We start from the raw sequence: 19,490 nt of genomic DNA on the forward strand, positions 1-19,490 counted from the left end.
CTAAGGTTGTCTAGCCCTGCTGCTTTGCCAGGTTTCAGAGATTTAAGTGTGGACTCTAGCTCTTCGATGGTAAATGGACGGCTGTAGTAGTTCGTGTCACTTTCGCCACTTCTTATTGGGATGGTTTTTGCTGGAGTCTTCGTTTTCCCATTAAGAACGAGTTGGTGGGCTATTTGGTTGGCTGTTACTCTTAGTGCTTCCGTTTGCTGCTTAGGGTCATTATTTAGCTTCTTAATTGTCTTCCAGGCAATCTGGCTAGAATGTTTCATGTCTACACTTTCAATTAGATGTTGCCATTCTTCTCAGAACTTCTCGATTAGCTGGTCAGTAAGTGCATTTGCAAGTTCAAGAGTTTCTTCAGAGAATGGGTTCTCCTCATACTTTTCCTTATATGCATCGTATAATTGCCGGCTGTCTTTCATTAGGCCCGGTACAAACTCCGTTCTGCAGCCCCTAGGGATAGACTTTCTTGATACATTCTGGACGATTTCTATGAACTTATCGTAGTTGCTGGGTGTTGGTTCTAGAGTTTGCAGCTTTTCATCGATTCCAATTGCAAAACCTTCCCAGTTTGCCCTCTTGAAATTAAATCTTCATCGAAATGGAATCCGCACTGGCACCACTGCTGAAGTAACTGTGAGTTTGATGGGTCTATGTTGGGAGTGTGGATTAGGACCCAGGACATCTTTCACGCGCTCAGTTACCAAGTCCTGGCTGACGAAGACGAGATCAGGGTTGTATCCCCTTTGCCACATGCCGCTGTTAAAAGATGGGGGGAGTTTGGCGTCGTGTATGAGACACCAAGTCACCAAGCCATTACAAGAATTTAATTGATGAAAGGAGAAAATATAAAAATGTAGTAAATGAAGCAGGCAAAAAGGAATACAAACGCCTCAAAAATGAGGTCGGCAGGAAGTGCAAAATGGCTAAGCAGGCATGGCCAGAGGACAAGTGTAAGGATGTAGAGGCTTATCTCACTAGGGGTAAGATAGATACTGCCTACAGAAAAATTAAAGAGACCTTTGGAGAAAAGAAAACCACTTGTATGAATATCAAGAGCTCAGATGGAAACCCAGTTCTAAGCTAAGAAGGGAAAGCAGGAAGGTGGAAGGAGTATATTGAGGGTCTATACAGGGGCGATGTACTTGAGGACAATATTATGGAAATGGAAGAGGATGTAGATGAAGATGAAATGGGAGATATGATGCTGCGTGAAGAGTTTGACAGAGCACTGAAAGACCTGAGTCGAAACAAGACCCCGGGAGTAGACAACATTCCATTAGAACTACTGACAGCCTTGGGAGAGCCAGTCCTGACAAAACTCTACCATCTGGTGAGCAAGAAGTATGAGACAGGCGAATTACCCTCAGACTTAAAGAAGAATATAATAATTCCAATCCCAAAGAAAGCAGGTGTTGGCAGATGTGAAAATTTACCGAACTATCAGTTTAATAAGTCACTGCTGCAAAATACTAACGCAAAATCTTTACACATGAGTGGAAAAACTGATAGAAGCTGACCTTGGGGAAGATCAGTTTGGATTCTGTAGAAATGTTGGAACACGTGAGCACGTGAGGGAATACTGATCCTATGACTTATCTTAGAAGAAAGATTAAGGAAAGGCAAACCTACGTTTCTAGCATTTGTAGACGTAGAGAAAGCTTTTGACAATGTTGACTGGAATACTCTCTTTCAAATTCTAAAGGTGGCAGGGGTAGAATACAGGGAGCGAAAGGCTATTTATAATTTGTACAGAAAGCAGATGGCAGTTATAAGAGTCGAGGGGTATGAAAGGTAAGCAGTGGTTGGGAAGGGAGTGAGACATGGTTGTACCCTCTCCCCGATGTTACTCAATCTCTAGATTGAGCAAGCAGTAAAGGAAACAAAAGAAAAATTCGGAGTAGGTATTAAAACCCATGGAGAAGAAATAAAAACATTGAGGTTCGCTGATGACATTGAAATTCTGTCAGAGATAGCAAAGGACTTGAAAGAGCAGTTGAACGTAATGAACAGTGTCTTAAAAGGAGGATATTAGATGAACATCAACAAAAGCAAAAAAAGGATAATGGAATGTGGTCGAACTAAGTCGGGTGATGCTGAGGGAATTAGATTGGAAAACGAGACACTTAAAGTAGCAAAGGAGTTTGCTATTTGGGGAGGAAAATAACTGATAATGTTCGAAGTAGGGAGGATATAAAATGTAGACTGGCAGTGGCAAGGAAAGCGTTTCTGAAGAAGAAAAATTTGTTAATATCAAGTATAGATTTAAATGTCAGGAAGTCGTTTCTGAAAGTATTTGTATGAAGTTTAGCCACGTATTCAAATGAAATGTGGACGATAAATAGTTGAGACAAGAAGAGAATAGAAGCTTTCGAAATGTGGTGCTAGAGAAGAATGCTGAAGATTTGATGGATTGATCGCATACCTAATGAGGAGGTATTGAATAGAATTGGGGAGAAGATGAGTTTGTGGCACAACTTGAGTAGAAGAAGTGATCGGTTGGTATGACATGTTCTGAGAAATGGAGGTATCACCAATTTAGTATTGGAGGGCAGTGTGGAGGGTAAAAATCGAAGAGGGGGACCAAGAGATGAATACCCTAAGCAGATTCAGAAGGATGTTGGCTGTAGTAGGTACTGGGAGATGAAGAAGTTTGCACAGGATAGAGTGGCATGGAGAGCTGCATCAAACCAGTCTCAGGACTGAAGGCCACAACAACAACAATTAAGTATCATTAGTGATCAAGGAACGAATTTCATGAGTGAATTACTTAAACAGACTTGTAAGCTCATGCAAATAACTCAGTTAAGGACTACACAGCACACCCTGAAGGAAATGGAAGAGTAGAGTGAAACCAGAGAACAATTACTAAAATGGTTAGCCATTATGTGAGGAGCAAACATGAAAATTTGGGTTTCTGTTTACTGTATTTGGTAAGTTGTTACAATGCCAAAATGGACAGCTCAACTGGCCTAAGTCCATATGAGATCATCTACGAAGAAGAATGCATTCACTCTTGGACTTTGCTCAGTCGACTGCCGGAATCTGCAATGAACACATAAGGGATCTAGCATGCAAGCTAAAGGAAGCATGGAGGGGAGTGAAACAGCGGAATCATCAATCCTTTCTTCAGCAAGCAAGACAACACGATCGTCAAACAACAGTGCCACAGTATCGAGTTAGAGATCTTGTATATCTGAGCAAAATGGTGATAAAGAAGGGTCAAGCCAGAAAGATTAAGAAGCTCCAGCTGCCCTTTCATTCGATTGTCATTCATGTCAATTTTGTAAAGCCATTTCTGGGTAGATTTCCTGTAGTATCACAAGACAACGAGGACTGACCGAGAGGCAGACCTGCTGTTCTCAAACCCAGGAAGCGAGAATCGCGAGGTCGCAGTCCAGACTTCGAGGCCGAGGCCATCACCACGTTCCGAGCGATCATGTTCCAGACGCTCTTACAATCTTCGTAAACGTGTGGAGTGTGTGACAGTGCAATGTGTGTGTTTATTTCAGCCATGTGCTTATGTGAATTTGTTGTGAGAATTTAGTATTAAAGCTGTTGCATGAGTGCACAAGTGAAACTATAACTTTTATTCCTCAAGTTACCACAAGAAACTCATTTATTTTATGTTCATTGTTAACTCTACTATTTAGAACTAATTAACCATGTCCATTTTTATTCTAATGCTTCCTATGATAGTGTATTCTACTAATGCTGTAGTAATAGTACGACAGAGTGCAGGTGTTTTGTCTGAACCACGATCAGACATGTAATTTCAAAAACTAATGCAAAACTTGTCCTCAAGTACAATCTGAGTGAAATCCAGCAATAGTTCAGTTCCATAAAGAAGCAAATTGATCTAGCCTAATTCGTTCTGTTAAGGGCAATGGTACAATTTTGGAAATGGGTACATCTTGGTATAATAACTGCATCACAGCTAAAATGGAGGTAGAATCTACATTTGCTAATTATGAGCAAGAGATTTAGTGTTTTTAAACACTTTTGCCACACAAAACTTTATTTAGGCATAAACATGCCGGGTTTGATTTTTGAAGGAGTATCCTTCGTACTGTATTTGGTACTTTAACTAGTCGAGATCTACTGGAAGTTAAAGCTCTTGAACAACATTCCAGTACAGATTCAACTAACCTCTCTAATGAAATTATCGTATTAAAGAATATGCCAAGAACTGTAACTAACCACACAGTTTTCATTGAACACATTGTAAAGCAATTTATCTCACATTTCCACATACTTTGTACTGAAATGAACACAAATATCCAAGAACTATTCCAAGGATTAAATGCTGTGAGTGCACACTTAGATTTAAACACTCTTTGTTAACGATTACTCACAGTTTATCAAATCCTAGAATTTGTTTGAGCAATGTACTACTACATCCTACTATAAATTGAAAGAAAGCTAGATGCAACATATTTACCCAGTTAACTCTTACAATTTATATTCTTACTAGAAGTTAACCACCACACACTCCTTAATGATTGAAGATGAATTAACTGTTATTGTTTCTATTCCGATTGCTTGATCAAAGCATAATTTTGAAATGTATAAGATTTATACTTACCCTGTTAAATAGAGACAGGCAGGTATTCATGTAAAGTACGTACTGAATGATTATCTACTGATAAGCAAGGATTGAAGATATTTTGTATCCCTAAATGAAAATGATTTGCATATGTGTAAACGTTGTCATAAGTTAATTTGCCCTGAATCAGCAGTATTGTTAGACAGTAGGGTGTATGGCTGTGAGAAATAATTGTTTATGAATCATCCCCCAAGAGATGATAGCCCTAGAACTTTAACGCATCTTTATCATCCATTTCTTAAATGATGTCCTTAAGGTATAATTTTCTTATTTAACTCCACCCTTGATGTCGCATTTCCTTGTAAAAACTGATACACCTGAGCTACCCTTTACACAAAAATTGAATAATAGTGGATTAATCTTGAATGCCACACATTGTGATTTATCATGTGAACTATTTCATATGCCTAGTGTGTTGCCAACCATATTTCATGCAACTGGACATTTGCCATTAACTAGAATGTTATTTGTTTATTACAATGATTCGTACATATTAACATATGGAAGGCATTCCTTATCAGGTTTTTCTGATGACAATAATTTAATTAAGGACATCCATGAAAATGTAATCTCTTCAAATAGTGAGTTAAATTTCATTGAAGCAGCAAATAGAATTAAGTCATTCGAATCCTCCAGTAATGTTAATGCATACTTGATTGTCATGTTGTTGTTGTTGTTGTTGTCTTCAGTCCTGAGACTGGTTTGATGCAACTCTCCATGCTACTCTATCCTATACAAGCTTCTTCATCTCCCAGTACGTACTGCAACCTACATCCTTCTGAATCTGCTTAGTGTATTCATCTCTTGGTCTCCCTCTACGATTTTTACCCTCGACGCTGCCCTCCAATGCTAAATTTGTGATCCCTTGATGCCTCAAAACATGTCCTACCAACCGATCCATTCTTCCAGTCAAGTTGTGCCACAAACTTCTCTTCTCCCCAATCCTATTCAATACCTCCTCATTGGTTACATGATGTACCCACCTTATCTTCATCATTCTTCTGTAGCACCACATTTCGAAAGCTTCTATTCTCTTCTTGTCCAAACTATTTATCGTCCATGTTTCACTTCCATACATGGCTACACTCCAAACAAATACTTTCAGAAACGACTTCCTTATACATAAATCTATATTCGTTGTTAACAAATTTCTCTTCTTCAGAAACGCTTTCCTTGCCATTGCCAGTCTACATTTGATATCCGCTCTACTTCGACCATCATAAGTTATTTTACTTCCTAAATAGCAAAACTCCTTTACTACTTTAAGTGTCTCATTTCCTAATCTAATTCCCTCAGCATCACCCGACTTAATTTGACTACATTCCATTATCCTCGTTTTGCTTTTGTTGATGTTCATCTTATATCCTCCTTTCAAGACACTATCCATTCCGTTCAACTGCTCTTCCAAGTCCTTTGCCATCTCTGACAGAATTACAATGTCATCGGCGAACCTCAAAGTTTTTACTTCTTCTCCATGAGTTTTAATACCTACTCCAAATTTTTCTGTTGTTTCCTTTACTGCTTGCTCAATATACAGATTGAATAACATCGGGGAGAGGCTACAACCCTGTCTCACTCCTTTCCCAACCACTGCTTCCCTTTCATGCCCCTCGACTCTTATGACTGCCATCTGGTTTCTGTACAAATTGTAAATAGCCTTTCGCTCCCTGTATTTTAACCCTGCCACCTTCAGAATTTGAAAGAGAGTATTCCAGTCAACATTGTCAAAACCTTTCTCTAAGTCTACAAATGCTAGAAACGTTGGTTTGCCTTTTCTTAATCTTTCTTCTAAGATAAGTTGTAAGGTCAGTATTGCCTCACGTGTTCCAACATTTCTACGGAATCCAAACTGATCCTCCCCGAGGTCCGCACCTACCAGTTTTTCCATTCTTCTGTATAGAATTCGCGTTAGTATTTTGCAGCTGTGACTTATTAAAGTGATAGTTCGGTAATTTTCGCAACTGACAGCACCTGCTTTCTTTAGCATTGGAATTATTATAGTCTTCTTGAAGTCTGAGGGTATTTCTCAAACATCTTGCTCACCAGATGGTAGAGTTTTGTCAGGACTGACTCTCCCAAGGCCGTCAGTAGTTCTAATGGAATGTTGTCTACTCCGGGGGCCTTGTTTCAACTCAGGTCTTTCAGTTCTCTGTCAAACTCTTCACTCAGTATCTTATCTCCCATTTCGTCTTCATCTACATCCTCTTCCATTTCCATAATATTGTCCTCAAGTACATCGCCCTTGTATAAACCTTCTATATACTCTTTCCACCTTTCTGCCTTCCCTTCTTTGCTTAGAACTGGGTTTCCATCTGAGCTCTTGATATTCATACCTGTGGTTCTCTTCTCTCCAAAGGTCTCTTTAATTTTCCTGTAGGCAGTATCTATCTTACCCCTAGTGAGATAAGCCTCTACATCCTTACATTTGTCCTCTAGCCATCCCTGCTTAGCCATTTTGCACTTCCTGTCGATCTCATTTTTGAGACGTTTATATTCCTTTTTGCCTGCTTCATGTACTGCATTTTTATGTTTTCTCCTTTCATCAATTAAATTCAATATTTCTTCTGTTACCCAAGGATTTCTAGCAGCCCTCGTCTTTTTACTTACTTTATCCTCTGCTGCCTTCACTACTTCATCCCTCAGAGCTACCCATTCTTCTTCTACTGTGCTTCTTTCCCCCATTCCTGTCAATTGTTCCCTTATGCTCTCCTTGAAACTCTGTACAATCTCTGGTTCTTTACCATTATATAATCTATCTGATACCTTTTAGTATCTCCAGGAGTCTTCCATGTATACAACCTTCTTTTATGATTCTTGAACCAAGTGTTAGCTATGATTAAGTTATGCTCTGTGCAGAATTCTACCAGACAGCTTCCTCTTTCATTTCTTAGCCCCAATCCATAATCACCTACTATGTTTCCTTCTCTCCCTTTTCCTACTGACGAATTCCAGTCACCCATGACTATTAAATTTTTGTCTCCCTTCACTACCTGAATAATTTCTTTTATCTCATCATACATTTCATCAATTTCTTCATCATCTGCAGAGCTAGTTGGCATATAAACTTGTACTACTGTAGTAGGCATGGGCTTTGTGTCTATATTGGCCACAATAATGTATTCACTATGCTGTTTGTAGTAGCTTACCCGCACTCCTATTTTTTTATTCATTGTTAAACCTACTCCTGCATTACCCCTATTTGATTTTGTATTTATAACCCTGTATTCACCTGACCAGAAGTCTTGTTCCTCCTGCAACTGAACTTCACTAATTCCCACTATATCTAACTTTAACCCATCCATTTCGCTTTTAAAATTTTCTAATCTACCTGCCCGATTAAGGGATCTGACATTCCAGACTCCGATCCGTAGAACGCCAGTTTTCTTTTTCCAGATAACGACGTCCTCTTCAGTAGTCCCCGCCCGGAGATCCGAATGGGGGACTATTTTACCTCCGGAATATTTTACCCAAGATGATGCCATCATCATTTAATCATACAGTAAAGCTGCATGTCCTCGGGAAAAATTACGGCTGTAGTTTCCCCTTGCTTTCAGCCATTCTCAGTACCAGCACAGCAAGGCCGTTTTGGCTAATGTTGCAAGGCCAGATCAGTCAATCATCCAGACTGTTGCCCCTGCAACTACTGAAAAGGCTGCTGCCCCTCTTCAGGAACCACATGTTTGTCTGGCCTCTCAACAGATACCCCTCCGTTGTGGTTGCACCTACGGTACGGCCATCTGTATCGCTTAGGCACGCAAGCTTCCCCACCAACGGCATGGTCCATGGTTCATGGGGGGTTGATTGTCATATTGTGTTTTTATTGCTTTTATTAATTGGTCTTTTGTCAACAGCATTTGTCATGTATGAAATTGTCACCTTGAATGCATGCTTCTCTGTACTGAATGTTACTGTGTCTGCAAATGAAATACATGTTGCAATGCCTTCTGATGTCACAAAGAGCGAAATAGAGGTCATTTTGAGCCACCTATGGTTACCCTTTTTCTCTGGGGAGAGTGATGTAAGGGTCTACGGGTTGCATGCAGCTCTGTGGTATGTTAACACGCGCTTCCCAGCTAGCCTATCTGGAATGCTGATGATGCTCAGTAGACGTGCGTCTGGCTGCATTGCGACGGAGAGTATGTGACTGGTCGCCGTCCCGCAGAGCGCTGTATTAACCAGCGCGGCCTCGGGCACGAATATGTCTCTCTTCTTAGCTTACCATGGAGCCTTTCGATACGATCGTAATTAGCTAGTGTTAGGATGTCAGACACAGTGATGATGGGTGCGCATAGCATGCATGTTGTATAATCCGCCTTTGTTAATAAAACATTTTAAACTTACTTCTTGTGTTCACGTATTGCTGTACCTCAAGGACCCACCGCTTACAAATCCTGACAAAATATTCATGTAATCATCCCTGGCAAGAACACAAACTACACCCCGTTATAGAATGGTATTTGCTTAAAAAGAAGCCATTGGGTTGTTTTATCAGGAATCTTGGATTTATGTCTGGAAAATGCAGTGAGTGATTTGTGGTCAGTTAGTAAATGGAATATGGTTGCCTGTAAGAATGTATGAAATTTTTAATCCCTAAAACAATGGCAAGAGCTCCTTTCTCAGTTTGGCTGTAGATGGCTGGGTTCAGAGTTTTAGATGCATAATTGGTAGGTTGTTCAGATTCATCAGGATTTTTGAAGGGCAGACGCATTACAATGCCATTTTGTGAGGCATCAGTGGCTAAGATAAGATGTTGGGCAGGATAAAACATAAATAAGCAGGGGATCTTTTTAAGGATTATTTTTGAAGCTTCTAATTTTGCCTGACAGGTGCCTGTACAATGAATCCTGTTCTGTAGAGACTGTTTAAAGGTTTAGTATCCTCGTGTTTCTGAGGTATGAACGTAGAGTAATAATATACTTTACTTAAGAAAACGTCTAGCTACTTAGGTTTGGTTGTGTGGGTAAATGAGTTATTGCTTCCATATGTTTTTACATCAGTTCTAAGTGTCCACTTCTAATGATGTTTCCCATATATGTATGCTACTTGACACTTAAAGAATTCACATTTACCCAAATTACAGTTCAAACCATTCTGCAGGAGCTTGGTAAAGAGCAGGTACAAATTGTGAAGGAGTTCCACTTATGTACGGACCTTGGCAGTTGTATCAAACAAGTAACTGCAACAATTGTGGATGTCACTGATACTTTGTTCGAGGTATCGCTGGAAAATTGTCAGGGCGCTAGCAATTCCAAAAGGCAGTTGATTGTAGTTATACTATACAATGGTGTGTTAAAAACCATAAATGAGCACAGTTTGTCCTTTGGGGTCTTTTTCATTGCCGCTTGAGATGTAGCCCACTGACTAGAATTTGTTGCTGCTGGAGGTAATCAAGTATTTGCAAAGATAGTGACAGGAATATGGCAAGTACGGTAGAGCATTGGTGTCACTATGGATTCGTGTGTGATATGTGCAGTACAATAGTATATAGGCTGACATAAAACACAGAAGAAAATGTATCACGCAACACCTAAAAGTGAGAAAGGGAATGCCTTGTGAATTATTGTGGACGTTGTGATTGATCTGAAAACAGAATGCTTGAAAAATATCTCAGCCAAAAACGTTCTGCACTCAGGCAGAAGTGACAAACAAGGAGCGATTACATGAGAGTTACATCTGCATTGCATCAATACCGTGGAACAGAATATTTTACTCGGAATAATAATGGAGTCATTATGCAATAAGTTTTGCTGGGCTGTGCGCCATGTTTTTTGTATGTAAATTTGCCAGTTAACAAGACAAAGGCACCTATATAAATTTTGAAATTGAATAGCTACCTTAATAATGGTAAAATGGAGAAGGATCTGCTTAGGTCTTTTCATGACCAAGTGGAGCCATGTGAATTACTTGTTGTCATGTTTACACTGTTTAAATTGGAAATTTGTGGTGAGGTCTTATGGGACCAAACTGCAGAGGTCATCGGTCTCTAAGCTTACACACTATACACACTATTTAATCTAACTTACACTAAGGACGACACACACACCCATGCCCGAGGGAGGATTCGAACCTTTGATGAGGTTAGCTGCGTGGACCGTGACAAGACATCTCAGACTGTGCGGCTACCCCACACAGCCTACACTGTTATGTGGAACTACTCATGTTGAGTGTGAACTGATTGTAGTGACAGTGACCAGGACTGGACCAGCCTGGAAGGTGTGGTGTGACAGATATTGGCTGTATGATTGATTTTACCAAAGTGATCACATTTGACATCTTGGAAAAGGCCATGGGCATGAGAAAGCCTAAAGAAACGATGATGGAAAGCCACAAAACCTATGCAGCTTGCTGTGCAGGAACTGTATCACTAAGCAAAGTATATACTCTAATTGCATAACAGCTCCTATTGACAGAACTGTGCAGTATTGATGTATGTTGACAAATTCACTGAATTCTGCTCACACAAGTACCTCCATGGGCAGGGAGACATATTTGTCCTGATCAGTTTCATGGTAGTGGGAAGGTGTAGGCACAAGTTCGTCGAATGAATGGTGTGCTGACATGAAGATTTCATAAGCTTTAGTGTCTGCAAGAACTTCACCTAGTATGGGATTTTCTAATCCCAATGTTTGGAATATTACTTCATGACCAGGATTGTAATGAATTATGGCATAGCACATTAAAAATTCTGTGCACGGATGCAGAGTTTTTGTATCTAAAATGGTACCTTCTGGAGAAATCTTTTAAATACACCACCTGAGCTGCATAAGTTTGGAAGAATTGCTTTTGGCACTGAAAACCTCTTAACTTAGCAGTGATTAGTGACACAGTTGCTCACAACAGGAAGACAACATACTACAAATGTGTGCAAAAGGTAGCACCCCAGACACTACAAGAGAAAATATTTTACAAAGTATAGACAGCAACTTCGGGTTGGTTGAGAGAAGCCAACTGTGCTGGGTAATAATATTCATTATATTACATGCCTGGAAGCACAGAAGAAGCCTGCAGTGGAAGCTGTCCCAGTCTTCGTCCTCAGGTGTGAAAGTTGAAATAGCAAATAAGAGCACTGAAGGGGCAGTGAGCAGTACTTTATGCTCTAAGACTGCTTGTTGTGTTGCTTGTAGCTGCGCATGTTGCTCAGCCTGTTGCTGCAGCTGCTGAGCTTGTTTCTGCAGCTGCAGTTGCGACAATTTCAAGAATGGTAGCTCCATGGTGGCACTGTGTTGGTGGCAGAGTGCAGGATTTGTGTCATGTCGACCAGCAAGTAGAGTCCTCAGTGCACTAAAATATTTGACAGTTCTTGGTGAACACTTGGTTTATTCAACAGTGAAACACAGTACAGGTAAGGTCATAACTTGTACATGTCATGTCTAAGCCCAACAGAGTCATACTCGACAGTTTAACAAGAAAGTCCAGAGATCCATAGCCATTTCATTGTATGCTAATAATACAGTCTTCCAAGTAGGAATCTGGTAATATAAAAGTCCCAAGTATGGCAGGTATTCTCTATTAGCCAGCCAATGTCATGATGTTGCTAGATGATACAAAGTGGTTTGACATGGATGTTGCTGGTTCCTAAATTCAGAGCCCCCCTCCCCCATACAGGTTGTGAATGCCTCCTGGTGCAGGACAAGGTTCAAGTGAGTTATCACTATAAGTGACCATGGTTTTTTTGCCAGTGCACCCTAGCATTGGCCATGATGACAGTGTATGTGTGGTCACCATGATGACATCTGAGTTGGAACTAGGATTCTCATTATCCCAGGATACTACAGACAGCTTGTCTGCCCTGGAGCAGAATCAAACTAGAAGAGGTAGGCAGATGCAGGAATAAAACATACGACAGAGTCAGATGTAGACGGCCTAAGGATATCTGCTTTTTAGCAGAATTTCAAGTATGAAAGGCAGTGGAGACAGTTGACCTAACCTGACTGTCCTGGATCAAATGCAAAACATGAGAGACAGACAGAGAGAGAGAGAGAGAGAGAGAGAGAGAGAGAGAGAGAGAGTGGCTCTCATCAGGCATATTGGGGAGGTGGTCACATGATCTTTCTCAATGCTTCCTGATTGTTTATTAAAATCATTCTGAACTGTGTTTTGTCTTCATACTCATCTGTACTACCTTCATTCATTTGACCACATTTGTAGTTGTCATGTGTACCAGGTACAGAATGTAAAGTCATAAAGATAAAGAGAGGTGCAGAAATTATTTAAAAAGCTATTAACTCATTGTGGTCCATGCTAAAACTGACATTGTAAACGTTATTCTTATAGCTAGGAAAAATTTCACAATTTTGGGCCAACTTTGTATTGTTCAAAACATACAGTTAAAACTCTTCTTCTATGTGGGAGTGGGCCAAAAATGACCACCACTAGTAGATCCCACAACATAGTAGAAATAATTTAAAATATTGTTCGGTATGTACAGAATAGAAAATCGTACTGAGAAATGAAAAAGTGATAAACAAATTACTAACTCCTATGCATCCATGCTAAAACTGACAACTTAAATATTTAAGTTTTATTTATTTATTTATTTATTGTCAGAGATCATTTGATATTTTTTGACCAACATTCTACAGTTAAAAAAATACATTTTAAACTCTCATTTTATGTGGGAGTGGACTAAAACTCCCATAACATAATAGAAATAATTTAAAATATTGTTTTTCTGACATGACTGGTAATATGTCAACTTTTTTATGATGTTCACATTTCTGTATTTTTGACTTAACTCCCCAAACCGCCTTTGGAAAGAAGTATTATTTTATTACCTGTAAGGAACACTTCCTCACTCTTAAAATAGTGTATGAACACCTACAATACTTACACATCAAAATGTTTATCTAGTGTTCACAGCAAACATCTACTTTGATGTATCTTAAATAACACAGGTCTGTCATTAGGCAAAATCAATCGTGATATTGATTCACTTCATTACAATTAATTCCTTTTAAGATGTTTGTTGTAGGAGAAAATTTAGAAGCATAAAATCTAGTGATTTTGTGACATTAGATTAACACCATAAATGATGCATGCTGTATTGAGACATGACTGGCTACTTTTTAGATACAGTAAATATCCCTTTTTACACTTTTCAAGTGGGCTGACTCAAAAAAGTATAAAATGCAGGAATGTGTAAAATACTTGAAAGCTGAAGATTTTGTGCCTGTTGCTGTCTGTTTATGAAGACTTTCAGCTTTAATGTTTTAATCAATTTTGGTTAGAGGTTTTATTTACCATAATTTTATAGTGATTGTCAGTAATAAGTCTCACATTACAACATTGATATCTTTTTAATTTGGTTTCACACATTTGTGCGTGTTAGCACTTAACCACTGCCTTCATAAATCACAAAGGCTGTGGCTGGGTTCTGACACACAGAAATGCACGTGTGTGTTTCCCTCTTCATTCCGATCATATCCAGTGGTGTAAATAAAACATGAAACCCCACTTTAAAAAGTTATTGGAGTTCTTTTATGAGACTTATTATTGATAATCATTATGAAATTATAGTAAATAAAACTGGGAGCAAAATGTAGGTTAAAACACTGAAGTTGGTAGGCTTCACACCCAGAGAATGATAGGCACGAAATTTGCAGCTTGTTGCCAACAAGGAGGTCACTCCATTCAGGGATGTCCTGGGTTAGGAAGAGGGTGTAAATTGTTATCATGTTGAGAATCTTGAGGAGGCACGTTGATATCTCACATCAAGCCGCACCAACTTATGACTCTGCTCCTAGTATGGATTAGTGTATTTTGTGCATAAGTAACAACGCTTGAAAGACCATTGTAGAGATCTCCATCTTCAAAAGCAGTGTTTTTTTTTTTGTGTAAATGACTGTGAAATTAAATTAAAGCTGTTGTAATACAACAAAATGAGCAGAAAGAATGTTGTTGCTAGAGTCACTATTGTGATTGTTATTATCAGTAAGGCAATGACTCAGCATGCTTCCCACCCTTCCATTGACTATGAACCTATAATATAGGCAGCCATGGCGCAACATGCCAAAAATGAAAATCTTTCTTACCATGATAATGCTACGTTACATGAGCAATAACTAGTCTGCATTTTCTGCTTTGTTCCAAGGCAGACATTGAGCAGGAATATGATGCACTTTTTGCAGAAATCTGTATGAAGATCAATATTAAAGGCTGTAATAACATCAAAGGAAACTTAAACTATGAGAAATGTTAAAATGTGGTATTGTTATTGAGGGGAAGCATGGTATTCAGAGAATAGGACTTTTGTTGGAACACACAAAAATGAATGTAAAAAGCAGGAGAACGTAAAATGTGGGAACATAAAATCGGGGTCTTACTGCATTATTTTATAGTTAATGTCTCATTTGATAATATTTGGAAGTACAGGAACAAGCTCTGCTATCATTTGCTCCTGTTCTGGTTCATGTGTTTGAAAATAGGTATTATACCAGAAACACATCACACTGGATGGAATAATAAGGACCAGTAAACAGCTGAGATGTAGTCATTGGTCCTACATAATTTCATTAGAGCACTTTCAATGTGACATGTTCTTCATAGATGCTCTTGTGCATGTGTTAATGTTACCTACCTTCACTTGTCATCATTCACAAAAATATTTTAACAAATAATTGAATATTATTTTTATTTAGGTCTCACTGGCTTGGAGGTGGTTGATGACGGTGGTGAAGCTCTTTATATGGAGCCACATTATTTGCATTGCAGTATACCATCACCAGATATATACAGGTATGATTGCATCCATTCCACTCAGCAGCTTAGAATTTTATATCTTTGGCCAAACTGGAGATAAAAAGAGGAGCTCACAAAGCACTTCAATCTGTAAAAGGTGATGTTTAAATCTGTTGTGATTTTTCTTTTACTGTTTATGTTTCTGTACTGTGAGAGAATAGGAATCAAGGCATGTGGTCATGCAGTATGTCCTTAAATAATAGATATTCTAGAATAAAAATTTGAAGATATTGTGGAATAACATCAGTATGGAAGAGTAGATTGATAGATGTCTACTCATGACTCATGGGCTATGTTCTATAATACACTACACTACGATACCTCAAAAGTAGCTAATAGCTGCAGTACCTGGAGGCTGCACTGGGAGGGGGGCAGGGGGGGGGGGGGGGGGGGGGAAGACTTGTAGATGCGTTGGTGGGATAGAAGGTATGTATGCACTGTGGTGGGAGCAGGGACGGGGTTAGGCAGGTGGAGGACAGAGACTAATGAGGGTTGAGACCAAGCTGGTTGCGGGAACAAAGGATATAATGCAGAGAGAGTTCTCAACTACACAGTTCAAAAATATGGTGTTGTCGGGAAGGTACAGGCTGTGAAGAAATTTTTAAAGTGAAGCACATTGTGTTGAGTGGCAATTTCTGCAACTGGATGGTCCAGCTGTCTCCTGGCCACAGTTTGGCAGTGACTGTTTATGCAGACAGACAGCTTGTTACTAGTCATGTTCACTGAGAATGCAGCATAGTGGTTGCAGCTAAGTTTTTAAATCACATGGCTGCTTTCATTGGTAGCCCTGCCCTTGATGCAGTTGGAGATACCAGTGACAGGAAATGTGGAAGGATGTATGGGGCAGGTCTAGTATTTGGGTCTGTTGCAAAGATATAAGCCATGAACAGAGGGGTTGTGGAGTAGGTTGCTGACATCGTTATTGCCTGGGTTGGATGAGTGGCAGAATACCACTGTGAGAAGGGTGGGGAGGATATTTCTCATTTCAGGACAGGATGAGAGGTAATCTTGTTGGAGAATGTGATTCAGTTGCTCCAGTCCTGGGTGGTACTGAGCCGTGAGAAGAGTGCTCCTGTGTGGCCAGACTGTGGGTATGTGGGTAGATGACAGGTGACAGGTGAGATGAGAAACAGGAGATATGTTTTTGGACAAGGTTCGGAGGGTAATTTTGGTCTGTGAAGGCCTCAGTGAGACTGTTGGCATATTTAGAGAGGAACTGCTTGTCACAACAGATGCAGTGCCCCTTGGTGGCTAGGCTGTACAGAAGGGACTTTTTGGTGTGGAATGGGTGCAGCTATCGAAGTGGAGCTTCAGTGTGGTGGAGGTGTTGAATATCCATCCTTGAGGTGGAGCTCGACATCGAGGCACGTGCCTTGTGCTGAGGACGATCAGGTGAAGAAAATGTGAGAGCAGGTATTGAGGTTGTGGAAGAATGTGGACAGCGTGTCCTCTCCCTTGGTTCAGATCATGAAGGTGTCATCAGTGAATCTGTGTCAGGTGGAGGGTTTGGGATACTGGATGGTTAGGAAGCAGTCCTCTAGATGACCCAAGAGTAGCTTAGCATAGGATGGTGCCATGTGGGTGCCCATCACTGTACAACAGATTTATTTGTAGGTAAAGCCTTAAAAGGAGATGTAATTGTAGGTGAGGATATAGTTGATCATGGTGATGAAGAAGAGGTTGGAGTCAGTCAGCCATTGAGAAAGTAGTGTTCTTTAGGAGCAAGGCCATACACATTTGGAACGTTGGTTTAGGGGGAGGTGGCATTGGCAGTGATGAACAAGGCACTTGGTGTTAAAGGATTAGGTATTGAAGAGAGTCGGTGAAGGAAATGGTTAGTGTCTTTTATAGAAGGGTAGGTTACCGGTAATAGACAGGAGGCGAATTTTAAAATTTTCCTGCTGAATTCAAAGTTCAAACAAATTTGTCTTGTGGCCAGTCATCGATTAATTCATTGCACAATATTTCAACTGGGTGTCCGCCAGTCATCTTCATATGAGCCATTGAAGACTGATGAAGACTTGCTCTATTCCGCCCTATATAGCACGCTGCAAGTATTCTGTGCATTTGTCAAAATTCAAGTTGACAGATGTACCACACTTCATGGTGGCAGTGCCCTCGCTGGTGGAACTCTGATGTCCTCTGTGTTCCCACTCGCGTGACTGTTGGCGCACTCTATTGTCTTCCATTAAAACAAATTGTGGAGATGATGGGGTTCCATTAACTGTTCAACTGGTAAATGCTTATCACGGTTTATTAGATTTTCCGCCAGGCATATTTCCATGGATTCTTTAATAATGAAGTCCCAAGAAGTTGTAGCTGTGGTCAGAATCACATTTCTACCATACTCTGTTGAATCCAATGGAAATACAGTGTTCAGCAATAGCGGACTTGCTTGGTTGCAAAAGGTGAGTGCAACATTGATGTTCAGAACAGCATTCTTTCACAGTGCTTGTGGTATATCCTATGTAAGGCATACCACACGGACAAGGTATTTTGTAAATTCTGGCATTCCGCAATTTCAAGTCATTCTTTACCGATCCCAAAAGGTCTGCAGTCTCAGATGGTGGACGGAAAAGTTTCAGGTGGACATCACTGCTTTGTTTCAGCGTGTTCTATCCTCAACATACTTCATGTTCAACCAAGAATATTTTGAGGAGATTGACAATGTCACCATGGGCAGACCTCTGTCTAGCTTGGCGCCAACATTTTTATGGAGGATATCGAGGAGAGAGCACTTGATTCAGTTGCCCTTAAACCGATTATATTTTGAAGGTATGTGGATAATATGTTCATAGGCTGGCCTCGTGGAGAAGTTAAATTGACAGAGTTTCTTCACCACCTCAACTCCATTCATAACAATGTTCGCTTCATCGTGGAAGCAGAGAAAGATGGTTGCGTGCCTTTCATGTATGTCTAGGTTAGACAAAAGAATGATGTTCTATTTGGCATTCACTTTATCGGAAACCCATTCAAGCATCAAGTTGTCATCACCTGTTGCAAACTATGAGTGTGCTTGAAACACTCATACCCAGAGGTCACACTGTCTCAGATCTAGATAGTTTACGTAAAGAGTTTGCTAACCTAAGACAATGTTTAGAAAGAATGGATATTCCCGTAGCAGATTAACTGGGCATTGTCAGTAGAAATTAAGAATCAGGAAGTGGATGTAGAGGAGAAAACACTGGTGAAATCTTTAGCTCTTCTTCCTTTTGTGGGCAGCATTTCATTTAAAATAGTCTGAATCCTCAGTAAATTTCAAGTAAAAGTGATTTTCCATCCACCATCTAAGATTGCAGACCTTTTGAGATCAGTGAAGGTTACTTACTATTGTGGAAGGCAGGAATTTACAAAATAGCTTGTCAGCCTACGTGGAACAGACCACATGCTGGACTGAACATCAACATTAGGCTCAACTTTTGCAACCAAGCCAGTCTACTATTGCCGAACACTGTATTTCCACTTGGCATTCAATGGAGTATGATAGAACTGTGATTCTGACCACAGCTACCTCTTTTTTGGAAACCATTATTAAAGAATTTAAGGATATACACGTGACAGAAAAGTCTGATAAACTGTGATAGCGGCTACCAGTTGGACAGTGCATGGAACCCCATCATCTCCACGATTTGTTGTAATCAAAGACAACAGAGTATGCCTACAGTTGCGGCAAGCAATAACACAGAGGACAGTTGTGTTCTGAGATTCCACCAGTGAGGGCACTGTTGACATGAAGTGTGATCCACTTGTCAACTTGAATTTTAAGACATTTATGGAATACTGGTATTGCATTACATAGGATGGAACAGAGCAAGCATTCATCACTCTTCGATGGCTCACCTGAAGGTGACTGGCAGGTGCCCAGTCAAAACATCATGCAATGAATTAATTGACAGCAGACTGCAGGCCTGAAATTTGTTTGAACAGGCTGAAGGTGTCGGTCCATAAGGCCAGAGATTCTCTCGTTGGGGCACAGTAACCGAATGCAATGTGGTATTCTTGGTGGTTGGGTTTACAAACTTAAGGAAGCATTTACAAGGCATGAGTGCAGGAGGTGGTGGAGTTGAGAAGACAGACAGACTCAAGGGAGAGACTCTGAAATTACAAATCACTGAGGCTGCAGTGGAAGTGCCTGATCTTAATGAAA

General features: G+C 40.1%; 1 protein-coding gene across 1 annotated transcript in view; it reads left to right on the plus strand.

The window, feature by feature from the left end:
• Positions 1 to 19,490, plus strand: part of LOC126281215 (katanin-interacting protein-like) — a 288,539-nt gene that overhangs the window by 178,756 nt on the left and 90,293 nt on the right. Inside the window, exon 9 of the mRNA XM_049979962.1 lies at positions 15,244 to 15,340. Within this exon, the coding sequence (XP_049835919.1) occupies positions 15,244 to 15,340 (97 nt within the window). The remainder of the gene's footprint in view (positions 1 to 15,243; positions 15,341 to 19,490) is intronic.

The sequence above is a fragment of the Schistocerca gregaria genome, chromosome 7 (genome assembly GCF_023897955.1).
Source record: "Schistocerca gregaria isolate iqSchGreg1 chromosome 7, iqSchGreg1.2, whole genome shotgun sequence".
NCBI lineage: Eukaryota > Metazoa > Arthropoda > Insecta > Orthoptera > Acrididae > Schistocerca > Schistocerca gregaria.